At 36.7% G+C, this 12,033-nt stretch overlaps 2 protein-coding genes across 28 annotated transcripts in view; one reads left to right on the forward strand and one right to left on the reverse strand.

Moving 5' to 3' along the window:
* C15H4orf47 (chromosome 15 open reading frame, human C4orf47) overlaps positions 1-12,033 on the forward strand; it is a 141,494-nt gene that overhangs the window by 113,236 nt on the left and 16,225 nt on the right. The window lies entirely within an intron of this gene.
* SORBS2 (sorbin and SH3 domain containing 2) overlaps positions 1,684-12,033 on the reverse strand; it is a 325,081-nt gene continuing 314,731 nt past the window's right edge. For 18 of the 27 annotated variants that reach the window (XM_005671730.3, XM_005671729.3, XM_005671728.3 and 15 more), the window contains 3 exons: positions 9,906-9,955; positions 5,512-5,618; positions 1,684-3,843 (listed from right to left, as the gene is read on the reverse strand). In XM_005671730.3, the coding sequence (XP_005671787.1) occupies positions 3,782-3,843; positions 5,512-5,618; positions 9,906-9,955 (219 nt within the window). In that variant the 3' untranslated portion in view covers positions 1,684-3,781. The remainder of the gene's footprint in view (positions 3,844-5,511; positions 5,619-9,905; positions 9,956-12,033) is intronic. The other 9 variants (XM_021075572.1, XM_021075582.1, XM_021075580.1 and 6 more) reach the window with 2 other exon arrangements.

Here is a 12,033-nt window from a genome sequence, read left to right on the forward strand (position 1 = left end):
TCTTTTCTTTTCTTTGGTTATCTTTTCTTTCCTTCCTCTACCAGTTCCTCAGATTGCAACAGATTTTCTGGCCTAGAGGTAATTCTGTAGCTCTTGCCACTTGTCTTTGAATTAATTGCATTTTCATGAATCCTAGGGATTGACTTTGATTTTTTTCTCACTTTTTTTATAAACCTTGCTAATGTCGAATTGACTTGAAACACGATTTATTCACTCTAGTTCAGAGTCCTGTTCAATGTTGAGGGTAGGTTGTAAAACAGTATGTTCAGTATGATTCCACCCCCAACCCCCACTCTAACAAGCCTGTGCAGGAAAACACTCTGGAGGATTATGTTCCAAATAGTAATCTTTACCCTAAATGGAACTCAGCAATTCCTTGTTTCTCCTTTTTGCTCATTTCTATTTTCTGATTTTCCCTATAATACGCATCTATTGCTTGCATAATTGAAAAAGAAAAAATGCTTTACAAAGTCATTCTCAAGCTTTCTGTATGATCAGTGCAGGATTTGACACTCATCTGCTGTTTTTGTTGATGGTAACAAGAGTTTTGTTTGAAATGGCACTTATTTTTGGAAGACACCAGGACAACTGAGTCACCCATCGTATTTTAGGGAAAAGGATGAAACAAGAAACCCCAAAGGAACAGGTGAGGATTCGCTAGACAGATTTCTGTCTTGTACTGAAAGTTTTTTGGGTCAAGATATATGTATGTGCATGAGCTCAGATGGAACTTTCCTGAGCTACTGGAGGGGCTGAATTTAGCAGTGAGCTAAGGCTCTCAGTCACTTAGTACGTCATGCAGCAGAGAATGGCTAGTGAGTGCATCCTGGGGCTTTGTACATTGAAAAGATGTCCGTTAAGCACACCGCGTTCTTAGAGCACACTGGCCTTGCCTGTTTCCAAGTGGCTCAGCAACACCAAGCACTTCCCAAAGCACCACCAGCTGCCCATCTGACTCACAGGCAATGGGCTCTGGACCTTAATGAATCACAGCTCATGGGCAGGCTTATGCTCAGTTAAAACATCAAGTAATTGAAGTTAAATCCTCACTGGTTACTGTGTACTTTTAGAAACCAAATTAGCTTTCCTCAGGAACACGTTGCACTAGGCAGGGCATATTCCTCTTTCTTGTCATCTTGTGAACAGCAAGATCCTATTGTGAATGGCTGGCTGTTCACGATGGCAGAATTTGCAAGAATGACGGAGAGGGAAGGAGATGGATGGATGAATAATGGCTGTTTAACTTGGAGTGCACAGTTTGATCAAAAGTGTTTAGCACCAACCTCGGCTCTCAGTGAGAGCTTGTGGATATTAATAGAGTTGGCCATACCAATGGTGATAAAGCTTTTAGGGCAAGGATTTTAAAACTGAAGATAGTTGAACTGGGAAAGTACTTAAGACGTCTTATAATTAACTTTTTAGAAAAATAGCTGTTTTTGAGGAAGAAATATTTTAAAATGTGTTGTTTTAGCTGAAGAACAGTGTTTAGCTAAAGAATATTTAGCAATGAGGTTTGGTGGTGGGTTTAAAAAAATTTCTTCTCTGAGCTGATGCAAACACATCTTTTCTCCATTTGTGTGTCAAGATAACACAGAGCAAATGCATTTTCTCTTAGTTTATCTAACAGATTGGGATAAAATATACAATTCACATAAAGATAAATGTCAAGAAGAAAAACTGAAGTATACTTCCAAGCAAAATTTATTAGATGTCTATTCAAGAAAAACACAATGACCTTTGCTTGTAAGAATTCAAAGTCAATTACCTAAAAGCTAGGTATGAATATTTTTCCTTTTAAAATCAGATACAGAGAGTAGAAACAGTCATTTTTCTTAAATATTACAGGCAACAGATATTGAAGTCTTTTCTCATAAATGGCATCAAAAGTAATTATTCATTTATCAGCAAAGCTGCATGCAGTTGACCTAATTTCAAACCCAAAGCCTTTAAAATATAAAGCTGGCTGTGAACTTGACAATAATCAAGGTAGGCTACTCAAAGATGTTTCTTTACCTTCTTCCTAATGAAATTCCTCTGTAATCAGTATTTACATACATTTCAGTTTGGTTGCTAAGATATTTTATGTTCATAAACTTTTGCATAAGTGCTATCTTACAGAATCGCACTATCAAGGCATAATGATGATCTGTGGGAGATGTGGAGGATAATCTGTGGAAAGTGTTTTAGCTTAGTTTAAGTGAAGGATAAAGACCAAATTAGGAAATTCCCCTGTGATCTCAACAACTCAATAGTCTGTACAAAAAAAAAAAAAAAAAAAAAAAGCAAACATATATACAAAATTCTAGAGTCTACATACATTGTGAAAAGATCAATCACTGTCCACAGAAGAAATGCTGTAAAAAGTTTTTATCTATAAGGTGCTCAAGATCCAAATATGAATAGTTCTTATGCAAAGTCATAAGAAATACAAAGCTAGTTCTCAGGGTATGTGTAATTCAGGCACTGTTAACCACATTAAATCTTTCAGGTCCCAATATCATCTTGTAGGTTTCTACTTCAGGGAAGAAAATATAACCTGAAGGATTTAACATTGCCTCTAGAAAGTGCCTAGTGTTTTCCGAGGAAATATTTTACACATACCAGAAAATCAGGCTCAACATATTCCTGTCCTCAAATGTGCCAGGATTCTGAGTTCCATTGAAGAAAAATAATTATCATAGTAAAAATAATTGTATGGATCACAACCCTTGCTAAAACCAGCCTTAATACTTGTGATGCTTTTGAAGTACTCTATTTCTATAAAATAATGTGTGAGATTCTTTTACATTTCAGTAAAATGTACAGCATATCATATGGATTGTCTGTTCTCATACAATCTCAAATGTGTATGTGTACACACAGTGAAATCTTACCTATGAATATTGCTTACAGATACTTTCAAGTGTCTATATTAGAATAGTTCTTTGCACCTCTCACTAACACTGCTTTTATTTAAATTTTATCAGATAAATAAAACACTAAGAGCTCATTGTTCATGATGCTGATTATTACACTTTAATAGAAAATAGCAATGCAACTTTACAACACAATAGTTTTTTTGTAGTCTAGCTAAACCTCTTATATTCTCATGATTATTACCAAAGGCTCTTATTCATTTATTGTTTGCACTTCTAAAAAGTACAAAAAAACTGCAGGAAAAGACTCCTATTTGAAACTCACGTTCAATTCAACAAAATCACACTCATTCGAATTAACTTTCCTACTCTTGCTTTAGATTTTGTAATCACTGTGCATATTACAACATATAAGTGCAGGCAAACAATAGCTGAAGTACAGTTGTCATATCGTGTAAACCAGGACACTAGGCAGACTTGTGAAAGGAAAATATACTGCCAAGCTAAGAAGGTGAAAATGCAAACCACAGCAAGTAGTAATAAACTTGGTTGCCTGGGGGAGAACATCTTCCAAAGTGGACCAGGGAGCCTCTTTGAGACAGTAATATTTTTTTTTTTTTTGCCTCAAATACTCAACCCTCAATAAGTATAATGATTTTCTTTCTGATGCCACATATCGACTTATCGAAGTTTAAAGCAGAAAGCAGGAATAAGTGCTTTCACGTGGAAGCAGATCCGCCAATCTCCCCAAGGCTTGGCGGCGGCAGGTCCGTTGCTGGTGGTTTGGTGGCAGGTGGAGATGGTGACAGTGGGTGATTTCTGTTGGAAACTGGAAGGCATAACAGCAGGAGGCCTGCAGGGATCTTTCAGGCAAAGTTCTGCAGAGATGGGGCTGAGATGCGGCATAAATAATGCAGGAGAGTGATTCACAGCCTCTTGACATAGTTTCCGGGAAAAGTACCAAAGAATTTGGTTCTTCTTGAGGTTCCTGAAAATAGAAGTGATAAATGAAAGGAGGGTAACAACAGTGAAATATCAGTTCATATAGGTGGGCTTGAAACTCACTAAGAGAGTAAACCTACAGGGTTTGGAAAAGAAGAGAGAAAAAAATCATTTTAAGAGATAGGAAGAGAAAGTAAGCAGTTTTATCTGTACTGCCTGATGCGTTATTGCCTCTGAGCTCTGCCTTCAATCTGAGGGGAAAGACAATCTTGCTGAGGAGGTGGGTTTAAGTCTAGGGATACTTGGGCATGCTGAGGGTCTGTCACCAAGGATGCTGGACAGGAGTGAGGAGCAGAATAGGAAATGCATCTGGCAAGTGACATTTTCTAGGACTATCTTCTGAATAAGGAGGCTGGCAGCACGATAGGATGGACTGGAAAAGCACAACAGTAAGGCTTGGTTCAATGGGCAGGTGGTCTGTCACAGCTCCTTGGCACAGGTGTGGTGTTAAGGCTCTATTGGGAACACTGTCATTGTCCAGTTTTATTATCACATAGGAGGTCATGCTGAATGCCATATTATTCATTTACAAATTGTACTTCCAGGATCCTTAAAATAGAAAATTGAACAATTTACCAAGTCACTAAAGAAAAAAGGATAAATCACTCTTAGTGGTGGGCGTTCTATCATTGGGCATTTTTCTGATATGAGGAGTCAAGCCAAATGCATAAATTGGCCATCATGATAATCGCCTTTAGTTTCAAATAATGTCATTCCTTTGAAACTTTTGGAAGAGCTGGTTCACTAAGTTGTTCCTTAGGATTTCCAGCTCACGTAGAATGGACAATGTCTCTATACTTCCCTTTCTCATTTACACTCTGGAAATTCCTGTCTTGGTTTGATGACTGATTTTCTTTTTCCCAGTGTAGGTAAGCCTTTTTATTCTTCTGAGTGGGGAATTAATACAAACAGAGGCAGATGCTTGTGGCTGCAAATGTGGCCTTTACTCTTTTATATATCCCCACTGTTGGCCTATCTATCAAAAGTCCTCATTCCCTCATCTTTTGTCTCATCAGCCCTCCTTTGCATCTATTTCCTTTGCATCTCTCTCTTCTGCGATCTGGTGTATGATACTCTTGCCTACCGAAGTTTTATCAGAAAAACCTCTAGTTTTCTTTTAGGATGGTAAGACTAGGATTTTTTTTTTAAGTGGTAAGGATGGAACTTCTCTCTTTTTCAACCACAAATTAAAGCTGAGGTGAAACACTGGATTTCTAGGGCACCTGTAGCTGACTTAGTAATGGGTGAATTGTTCATTTCATCTTGTTTTTGCAAATTAGATCCTCACTGCTGACGACTAACATTCTCCACTGGACCAGATTATTTGTATTTCTCATCAAGGGAATATCTTTGTTGTTGTTGTTCTTTAGATCTCAGTCTTTCCACATTGGTGCTATTTATTTAAAGATATTTTCTTCTCATTTCAATTGGCAGTAAAACCAGCAGAAATTCACCTATACCTGAAGCAGGAAATACTAAACTATATTAAAAATGCAACCGCCTTGGGATTACATAATGCATATGGATATATAAAAGAATTAAAGGCATTATGAAATCAAAGAAATCCTGACTGTCATATCAAACCATGAAGGGGAGCAAACATTAAGCAAATTGTAAGATGGCCACGTGTGTCTGAAAGGAAATGTACACATACCCACAAACCATCCGTCATCACATTTTTCCATCACGTCAATGACATCGCTTTCTCTGAGCTCCAGCTCATCTTCGTTCCTAGGAGTATAGTTATACAGAGCCTGAAACCTTAAACAGGACAAATGGATGTGTTAAAAACTTTACCACTTTGTGGAACTATAGAAGAGAGTACAATATCTACTTGAGAATATTTTTATTCTTACTAACATTAATTAGGTAGTATAACTCTTTGGTAAGCATGTAAAAAGTAGAAGCATTTAGACTTTCATGGGAATTAGACCATTCTAATAGCATTTCAAAACTCACAATGAGGAAAATTTAGGGACGATTCTAATATCCACCAGCTGGATTAAAACATTTTTAACATTTATAAATTGGACCTGCATTTCAGTTGTCCAGTCATACAAAGATATCCTTCAGACATTAAATAATAGTACAGAATAGAAAAGTGATATGTGCATTATTCAGCTCTATAAAAACAAGAAGGAATTACAGTTTTCACTACCTATAATCAGGAGCAAATAATTGCCGCTTGAAAGTAGAATTTTTAAGTGATTCTAAATTGAGATGTACAAAATGTCTCAGATACAACTTTCTAAATCACTGTGTAGGAATTACTATAAAAGAGAAGGTTATTTCTTTTTTTTTTACCAGGGGAATTCTTTAAAGTAATTTAGTTTCATAGTTTGAATTAGTGTAAGTGGTGATCTCAAACAGTAGGTTAGGGAAATAGCTCCTCTTTAAAGGGGTTCTGGAGAAATTGTGTTTAATGTAAGAACTCTCTCGAAATAATTTTATATAAAAAATTACTCATAGAATGCTACCACTTTCCCTTCTCTGCTGAATTATTTGAACGCGTGCGCGCGCACGTGTGTGTGTGCATATATATATATATATATATATTTTTTTTTTTTTTTTTTTGTCTTTTGTCTTTAGGGCCACACCCACGACTTATGGAGGTTCTCAGGCTAGGGGTCTAATTGGAGCTAGAGCTGCTGGCCTATTACAGCCACAGCAATGCCAAATCTGAGCCAAGTCTGCGACCTACACCACAGCTCAGGGCAACGCTGGATCCTTAACCCACTGAGCTAGGCCAGGAATCCTTCGAACCCACAAGCTCATGGTTCCTAGTCAGATTCATTTCTGCTGCCCACAATGGGAACTCTGAGCGCATGTATTTTGATGACCTTGATCAGAAACAAATTCAGACACTGGATTTTTGTAATAAAATAGAAAGCATTTTAATGCATGTTAATATAGAAGGACACAAATTCTAGCAAGTTAGGAAGCATTTGATATACAGTTAACGTGAAAACTTCATATTACTCCTAAAATATTACCAGTATTATCAGGGTTTTTTTTTTTTTTTTTTTTAAGTTAGTGAGTTGTTTCTGTTCCTCTTCATAGCAGTTAATGTAATTCTGCCAGTGAAGGAAAATAAGAACCACATTTCAGGGCACTTTGGATTTTTTAAAGCTAAGTCTAAAAGGTTGATAATATTGGAATCTGTTCAGGAACAAGAGTGATTTATTTCTGATTACTTCATTCAGTCAGAAAATTTGGTCGAACAAAGCTATTCTGTCACTTGAACTCAAACATTGTGTGATAAATCAGGGACACGGCTGCACTGGCTTCCCTGCCTGTCCCTGAACTTGTTCAGACTTGGGGGGGGGGGCTGGATAAAGCTGGACTGGGAGAGGGTGTATTGGGGAAAGAGCTGGTAAGATGTGGTGCCTAACACCCTTTCCTAGAAAACACTATCTTCCCTGGCCTGACAGCAAAGCCTGAAATGACAACATTTGAGCTTCCTTCCCCCTGTTGGCATATTGTTCTCCTAGTAAACCCTTTAGCCACTTGGGCTTTTGAGGTCTTCTGTGGAAAAAGGATTCTGACTGTGGGGAAGTACAAAGAAAGGCAGCCTGAATCTCATGTCAGTGGCCAGACAGCTAGGGAGGTCTTGAATACCAACTTTCCTTAATTTAGATGTTTGCATGGGGCCAGCCCTGGTTGGAGCATCACGTTTTTTTTGCTGTTTGATTTGAAGATGCTCCAGAGAAGGAATGGTACCTTGTCTATCCCCAGGGAAAGCTAATTTCACCATCATTCCTTTTCCAATTTCACATTTGAGGGATATAGGCATTCCTGGGCCATAATTCAATGGATATTGCATCTCTCACTTTGGAAAACACTGATTTTATGAGCTTTTCAGGCTTCAGCCTTCACCCAGGCACATATCCAGTGAACTTACAGAGACAGGCCTATTTAAGGCCATAAACCCCAGCTGCTTGAAGAATCTCAAGGTCCCAAGAGCTAAAAAACCCAAAATTGGCATGAACTCCTGCTTCACTTAGTATGATGAAAGCCAGTGTGCTTGTCAAAATTTACTTACCATTCTGGTTTAATTAGACCATTAAAAAAAAAAAAGAAAAAAAAAAGGGAGTTTCATGGAAACATAAACCTTCCGGAAACCACCCTGCCTCTGCTGGCTTTCAAAAATCAGTGTTGCACGACAGGAAATGCAGTTGAATTACAATAAAAAATGCTGTTTTGAAAGATGTGTTGGTGAGATGAATGATGGTGGTGGGGTCAGGATGCCTCAGAAAGAAATTTGTCTTTTAAATGGGAAATACTTGGCCAAACTTGAAACTATTTATAACTTGCAACTTCTATAACATATTTTACCATGCTTCTGAATCTCAGGAACATTATCCTATTTTCATTCAAAATCCATTTCATAAACGAAAGAGACTGAGTGACATCCCATTGTCTTACTGGGTGGGATTGTAGTCAAATGGAAGTTTTTTTTTTTTTTTTTTTTTTCTTTTTTTTGCCTTTTGTCTTTTTTAGGGCTGCACCTATGGCATGTGGAGGTTCCCAGGCTAGGTGTCCAATCGGAGCTGTAGCTGCTGGCCTACACCACAGCCACAGCTACTCAGGATCCCAATCTCATCTGCGACCTACACCATAGCTCACAGCAACACCAGATCCTTAACACATTGAGCAAGGCCAGGGATAAAACCTGTGTCCTTGTGGATACTAGTCAGGTTTGTTAACCACTGAGCCACGATGGGAACTCCCAAGTGGAAGTTTAATTAAGAAGTTTATAATGTCCAAAGCAGGACATTAAAAATGTGCCCTCTCTCACCTGTGAGCTCGTCAACACACATGAGCATAAACTGAAGCATAAACTCCATATGACATAAAACAGTGAAACATCATTTATACTTTCATTCATAAGTTCATTAAAAGCTACTTGCAAGATAATGCAATAAACCTAAATAGCCTTGGGGTTTACTTTTTGTGATGTGATCCTATCACCACTTGCGTAAATAAGAAAACAAAGAAAACCTTTAGAATTACAAGATGTAGTTAATTTTTTTTCCAGTTAAATGAAATTTTTAATGACTTATACCTTTAACTGTTCTTTTCACAGTCTTTTCACAGTCTTTTCCTTAACAACAAAAAAACATCTTTCTGGCTGTACTCAGTGAGAGCCAGTTTCAGGTTAGAGATGGTTTCTGAGGAGCATGCTTTTAGTTCTATGAGGAATGAGGAGGAATTGATGGTGAGCAGGCCACCAGACCACAGGCCGGGCCCGATGGTTAGCTCTGCTCCTGGGGCGCAGAGCTTGGACAGTGCGCAGGAGGTGCATTGCATATGCTTAGGTGAGCTAACAGGGTTTAGTCCTGCAAATACTCCTTCCCAGGGGTCTAGCTCCTGACTCAGAATAGGCAGTAGCCAACAGGAAGTGGAGAACCTCTAAATGGAGCAGAAAAAGACACAGGGAAAAAAAGCATCTTAAATGTATGACACCTTCAGGTTGATTTGACTTAGTATAAGAAAAGAGAAGGAATTTGAAAGAAAGTATGAAAAGACATTTTCTGAGTCTTCAGGGTAGTGAACATCATGTAACTGAATGACAGTGCGTGTTTTAATACTCCCAAGTCCAAAGGAATGTAACTTTGGAATTATGTTACTAATTTATCGCTTTAGGTCTACTTTGACATTCTCTTGCTCGTCAATGTGTAAAAACAATGTTAGGACATTTTCTGTGTGTCTTTAAGGCTGTAGTTACTAGACTCTACATACTGAGTAGAACAGAGAGGGAGACAGATTCAGAAGTCTTAGGAAACCCTGCAGCATTGGAAGGTTTTTCTAATGCATATACCAAAGTCTTCTCTGCAAAATCATAGATTTTTTTTTTTTTTTTTCAAAACTAGCTTCTGTTCTCTGTTGTTGCAGACTACTGCAATTTCTCTTAATCTGGGAGGTCTCATCTCATTTTACTCTGATCCCTTTCACCTGCAAAGTTGTACTGTCCTCTCAGAGTACATCAGTGGTCCATATTGTGGGTCAAGTTTAGTCTCAAATTTAGAATATAAGAAGAATACTTACGGTTCCCCCCCACCTTGAATGTTTTCATGAGTAAACACAGGACGCTGTGGCTGAAATGAAATGATTTTCAATGTAATCAATGCTTAAACTGGTACTAATTAAAAGATAATTTGGATAATGGCATGGCACTTTTCTTGACATTTAATATTTCCTGTTGTAAAAAACCAAGAGGAAGGAAGAAAAACCAAATAAAGGGTTTCTGCAGGATTAATAATTAAAGTATTTTGAAGAGTGCTTTAAAATAAATTGAAATGACCAGGGTTCAATTGTTTTGAACATATCTGCAATCTAGTCTGTCAAGCTTTAAGGAAGAGTCAGGGTTTAGTCCCATTGATTTTTCAAAAGCCAGGAACATGGCAAGAACATAGACACCAAATTACTAGACCGGGAAGTCTGGACACCTTCATACAACCTTATGCTTCAGCATTATCTCAAACAAGCAAAAAATAAACCACATTTAATCTAACATTAAATTATCCACATTCATTCTAATATACTTTTCCTTCACAGACAACATTTTCACATACAGTACAGATGCACGTCAAGAGGCAGACATCCCATGCTACATTTGAATTAACACTCTCTGTTCTCAATGCGGAGGAAAGACATGCATTTTTTAAAAAGAGAAAAACAGAGAATTTGAAATAGAATGTAACAAACAATATCCAGGTAACATGTAACATTTTACCTTAGAAGAGAAATACTGGTAGAAATTCCCAGTGCACTGAACTCTCAAAAGAGTTTCCTTTCTTTTTAAACTAAGCATCAAGACCAGTATCTGTAATAGATACTTATAATATTGGAAATGACAAGCCTTCACATCCCATATATCCATATAAATATATTGCAATGAATACAGTTAACACGTTTCTCGAATATGTAAACTCAATGTAGTTTATATCAACTCCCTAAATGTTACCTTTTAAGGAGGACAAAAGCATTACAGTTCATTTATAATACACTTCAAAGGTCATCTCTCCTTGATGCCTACTTGGTAAAATGAGATAAATGAGATAAACTAAACTTTGCATGGCAAATTGAATGACAGTTATAAGAGGAATTCCTTAATGATGACTGCATCATTAGTTAATAGATCTGTGTCTTTAGACTTCAGGGCCAATTCCTGGATTCTGGAGGTATGAATGGATTACTGTGAGTAGGGAATTCCTCCTGCAAATTGTCCATGGAAACCCCATTGTCCAAGAATGGAGCGGGCCTCTGGGGTTCCTTTCAGTCTATGAGTCTCTAATCTGCTCCCTTCCTACATTCTTTATTCACTCCCTTCCCATCCAAGCTGTCTATCTAGCAAATAAATCTAGGTGATTTCTACTAAAACTTTAAGCTTTCAATTAATAGTAATTGGAAATGTTTATGAACAGTATTCTTAGAAATTTTACCTAACAGTGTGCATGGAATACATAAACATAAGATTAAAGAGTTACTTAAGAGTATAATACTTATCCTATAAATAAAAATAAAGTAACTAACAATGTATCTATTATTAAAATTATAAAACATACTATTTTAAGAAGGATTAAGAGTAAACCACTTTCCCAGCCATTTTTAAGTCATTTAATTCAACATGTTAAAATCAGTTTAAATATATGAAGTAAATATAAGTGATTCATAAGCCTCTATCCTATTACATTTCTTCTATATATCGTATATATCTTATGTATAAATATATGCATAAATAATATTTGTATGTATCAATTTCTATTAATATTTTGCAATAATTTCCAGTCTCCCTTTTTTAGTCTTCTTTTTCATTTTAAATCACTGAAGAATAATATTCTCTCAAATGTGTATATATATCTTTTTTGGTTGCCAATCATTTCTCTTTCTTTTTTGGTTTTGAGGTTGAGATTGATCTAGCCTTTTTCACTGTCATAAATAACAATGCTATAAACATCTTTATACAAAGAACTATTTTCTTCTTTTGAACTATTCCTTAGAACACATTTTCAGGAGTAAAATTTTAGGCCAAAGATTATGCATTCAAGCTACACTACATTGAAATGCTGATATTAGTTACTCAAAAGTACCATATTTAAAAATGTAACTTAAAAAAATTTAAAGTGCTATATTTTAAATCATATACCAAAGTAGCTTCTGTCCTCTAACAGAA

Source organism: Sus scrofa, chromosome 15, assembly GCF_000003025.6.
Source record: "Sus scrofa isolate TJ Tabasco breed Duroc chromosome 15, Sscrofa11.1, whole genome shotgun sequence".
NCBI classification, from domain to species: Eukaryota; Metazoa; Chordata; class Mammalia; order Artiodactyla; family Suidae; genus Sus; species Sus scrofa.